This window comes from Canis lupus, chromosome 21 (assembly GCF_011100685.1).
Source record: "Canis lupus familiaris isolate Mischka breed German Shepherd chromosome 21, alternate assembly UU_Cfam_GSD_1.0, whole genome shotgun sequence".
Taxonomy (NCBI): Eukaryota; Metazoa; Chordata; class Mammalia; order Carnivora; family Canidae; genus Canis; species Canis lupus.
Window position 1 is genome coordinate 46,279,304 of NC_049242.1, and position 4,392 is coordinate 46,283,695.

General features: G+C 38.6%; 1 protein-coding gene across 1 annotated transcript; it reads left to right on the forward strand.

Moving 5' to 3' along the window:
* The first annotated feature begins 1,067 nt into the window (after window positions 1–1,067).
* Window positions 1,068–3,510, forward strand: LOC100686969 (nucleolar RNA helicase 2-like). Its single transcript, XM_038568195.1, is given in 3 exon segments — window positions 1,068–1,664; window positions 1,666–2,194; window positions 2,197–3,510. Coding segments are annotated over 3 exon segments (2,325 nt in total). The 3' UTR covers window positions 3,396–3,510.
* Window positions 3,511–4,392: the final 882 nt, after the last annotated feature.

The window sequence follows — 4,392 nt, forward strand, 5'->3', positions numbered from 1 at the left end:
AATAACTCATGATTTCCATGAAATGATAGCACTTCCACCTTTGTATTTGTAACATATATCACAGTCTCTAGCATATCATTTTTTTGAAAAAGGTGTACTAAACAAAATTTATCCTATATAGATGCGATATTAATATTATACTGAGACCTTTCTAATAAAAGTGATGGATAGACTTGAAACAGAAAAAAATAAAAGTCATTTTTGTAGTTTTGCAGTAACATGGTACACGTGACTATCACGGAAAAGTTGAGTCTCTCCCAGGGCAGAGCAATGTAAGAAGTAAACTCCTCTCAAAAAATAGTATCCTTTGATACATTTATATGAATTATTAGAATTCTTTCCAATGTAGAAGACGGACAGAACTGATTCTGACTATCTCAGGATTTCAGGAACACGAACAAGATATTACTTTTTTATATCATAAATTTTATAAACTTCAGGAACACAAAATATTACTTTTATATCATAAATTTTATAAATTCCATTTCATGCATGTTTTCTCCTCTGTAATGGAGGTATCTCATAGGACTATTAGATTAAATGAATGAATATAGGTGAGTCATTTAGAAAGGTCTCATATTACTGTAAATTCTATAGAAGTATAATCTACTATACACATTTTAATGATACTGTCTGTTTAATTTGTGATCTTTAACAGGTGCTTTACTTTCATTTTTGTATTAAGATGTTTGGAAAAATCAGGAGATAGAACTCAAATTGTGCTAACACTAAGACACCTAAGCGGACAGTTTTTACTTATTTTTTTCTTTTACTGAATCTCTGATTCAAGTATTTCTTCTATAATTTCTTTGGTATCTCCTTGTAGTCTTGCCCACTCTATTATTTTTATTTCATCAAGATTAACAAATAAGAACAAACATACACAGAGATTAATTAAGTAGAATCTAATGACATTTTTCAAGCTTATCATTTCTTCTTGGTTATTTCCACTCTTTCTGAAGATTATAAACATTCTATTAAGAATGTAATGTAATAAACGGGGAGTACAGTCTCTTCCTCTCCACCGGTGGACCTGAGCGGTCGGCCTGAATTGCTTGAGGTGAACAATGCCGGGGAAAATCATTAGTGATGTGGGTTTGGACTCCGAGACCTCCATGGAAGAAGTGGAGACACCACGGAAGCAGAATGAGAAGAAAGGTAGAAAGGAGAAACCAAAATCTATTAAGACTGAAGAGGCAACAGAAGTAAAAGAAGAAATTCCTTCCCCTAAAGCTAAAAAAGTTAAAAAGAAAGTTGAGTCTAATGAGGTTGACATGAATTCTCCTAAATCTAAAAAGGCAAAAAAGAAAGAGGGGACATCTCAGGATGACATAATTTGTCCTAAAACCAAAAGTGTGAAAAAAACAAAGGAGTTCTTTGAAAAGAAAGTTGTTTCTCCTAAAACAAAAAAAGTAATAAAAAGTGAAGAACCTTCTGAAGAAGAGATAAGTGCTCCTAAGCCCAAGAAGATGAAGAAAGAAAAGGAAATGAATGGAGAAATTGGAGAGAAAAGCCCCAAACTGAAGAATGGATTCTCTCATTCTGGACTTGTCTCTAACACCAGTGAAATCCTAGGGGAAGAATGTAACAGTGAGTTAGAGCAGGAAATACCTGTGGAACAGAAAGAAGGAGCTTTCTCTAATTTCCCCATATCTGAAGAGACTAATTAAAGTTCTCAAAGCCTGTGGGGTGACCTTCCTGTCTCCTATACAAGCAAAGACATTTTACCATGTCTATAGTGGAAAGGACTTAATTGCACAGGCACGGACAGGAACTGGGAAGACATTCTCCTTTGCCATCCCTTTGATTGCGAAGCTCCAGGGAGAACTGCAAGACAGGAGAAGAGGTCGTGCCCCTCAGGTACTGGTTCTTGCACCCATGAGGGAGTTGGCAAATCAAGTAAGCAGAGACTTCAGTGACATCACATGAAAGCTGGCGGTGGCTTGTTTTTATGGTGGAACTCCCTATGGAGGTCAAATTGGACGCATGCGGAATGGGATTGATATCCGGGTTGGGACCCCAGGTCGTATCAAAGACCACCTTCAGAATGGCAAGCTAGATCTCGCCAAACTTAAGCATGTTGTCCTGGATGAAGTCGACCAGATGTTAGATATGGGGTTTGCTGATCAAGTGGAAGAGATTTTAAGTGTGGCATACAAAAAAGATTCAGAAGATAATCCCCAAGCATTGCTTTTTTCGCAACTTGCCCTCATTGGGTATATAATGTTGCTAAGAAATACATGAAATCTACATATGAACAGGTGGACCTGATTGGTAAAAAGACCCAGAAAACGGCAATAACCGTGGAGCACCTGGCTATCAAGTGCCACTGGACTCAAAGGGCAGCAGTTATTGGGGATGTGATCCGAGTATATAGTGGTTTTCATGGGCGTACCATTATCTTCTTTGAAACCAAGAAAGAAGCCCAGGAGTTGTCACAGAATGTGTCCATAAGGCAGGATGCCCAGTCATTGCATGGAGATATTCCCCAGAAGCAGAGAGAAATCACTCTGAAAGGTTTTAGAAATGGTGATTTTGGAGTTTTGGTTGCAACTAATGTTGCTGCTCGTGGGTTAGACATCCCTGAGGTTGATCTGGTGATACAGAGTTCTCCACCAAAGGATGTGGAGTCCTATGTTCATCACTCTGGGAGGACGGGCAGAGCTGGAAGGACAGGGATTTGCATCTGCTTTTATCAGCACAAGGAGGAGTATCAGTTAGCACAAGTGGAGCAAAAAGCGGGAATTAAATTTAAACGAATAGGTGTCCCGTCTGCAACAGAGATCATAAAAGCTTCCAGCAAAGATGCCATCAGGCTTTTGGAATTTGTGCCTCCCACTGCCATTAGTCATTTCAAGCAGTCAGCGGAGAAACTAATAGAGGAGAAAGGAGCTGTGGAAGCCCTGGCAGCAGCCTTGGCCCATATTTCAGGTGCCACATCAGTAGACCAGCACTCTCTGATCAACTCAGATGCGGGCTTTGTGACCATGACCTTACGATGCTCAATTGAAATGCCAAACATTAGTTATGCTTGGAAAGAACTTAAAGAGCAGCTGGGAGAGGATATTGATTCCAAAGTGAAAGGAATGTTTTTTCTCAAAGGAAAGCAGGGGGTTTGCTTCGATGTCCCTACTGCAGCAGTAACAGAAATACAGGAAAAATGGCATGATTCGTGTCGCTGGCAGCTCTCTGTGGCCACGGAGCAACCAGAGCTGGAAGGACCTCGGGAAGGATATCGAAACTTCTGTGGACAGCAGGAAGGCAGTCAAGGATTTAGAGGACAGCGGGAGGGAAATCGAAGCTTCAGAGGACAGCGATCAGGAGGTGGCAACAAAAATAACAGATTCCAAAACAAAGGCCAGAAGAGGAGTTTCAGTAAAGCATTTGGGCAGTAATTTGAAGTGGAGAGTTTATGCAGTAACATGGAACTGAGCACTGATTTTCCTGCAAGGTTAAAAGCACACTGTTTCCTTCCTGACCACTTGCCTTGTCCCCATCTCTTCCAGAGAGACAAGCTTCATGGAAATTATTTCATCCAATGATTATGATTTGTAACTATTGCTACTTCTGTATCAGGTTTATCTTTTGAAAGGATGGATGAATTCATTAAATTTTGTTCTGATACACTGTGGGTTGTAAGATAAAATCAAGCATGATTTTGCCCATAAAAAAAAAAAAAAAAAGAATGTAATGTAATTCTTATCAAAATACCGCAGCATTTTCTACAGAACTGGAACGAATAATCTTAAAATTTGTATGGGACCACAAAAAGACCTCAATTAGCCAAGGCAATCTTGAAAAAGAAAAACACAACTAGAGGTATCACAATCTCAGGTTTCAAGATATACTACAAAGCTATAGTAATCAAAACAGTTTGGTATTGGCCAAAAGAGTAGACACATGGATTAACAGGATAGAATAGAGAGCCCAGAAATAAATCCATAATTATATGGCTAATTAATCTTTGACAAAGAGGCAAGAATATGCAATGGGAAAAAAAAAACTGTTTCTTCAACAAGTGGTATTGGGAAAACTGGATAACTACAGGCAAAAGAATGAAACTGTACCACTTTCTGACACCATACACAAAAATAAACTCAAAATGCATTAAAGATCTAAATGTGAGACCTAAAACCCCAAAACTCCCTGAAGAGAATGCAGGCAGTAATTTATCTGACATTGGCCATAGCAACATCTTTATCTATATGCCTCCATGACAAGGGAAACAAAAGCAAAAATAAACTGTTGGGAACAATATCAAAATAAAATGCTTCTGCACCGCAAAGGAAACAGTCTCAACAAAACTAATAGACCACCTATGGAATGGGAGAAGATTTTTGTGAATGACAAATCTGATAAGGGTTAATAACCAGACATATGAGGAACTTAAAC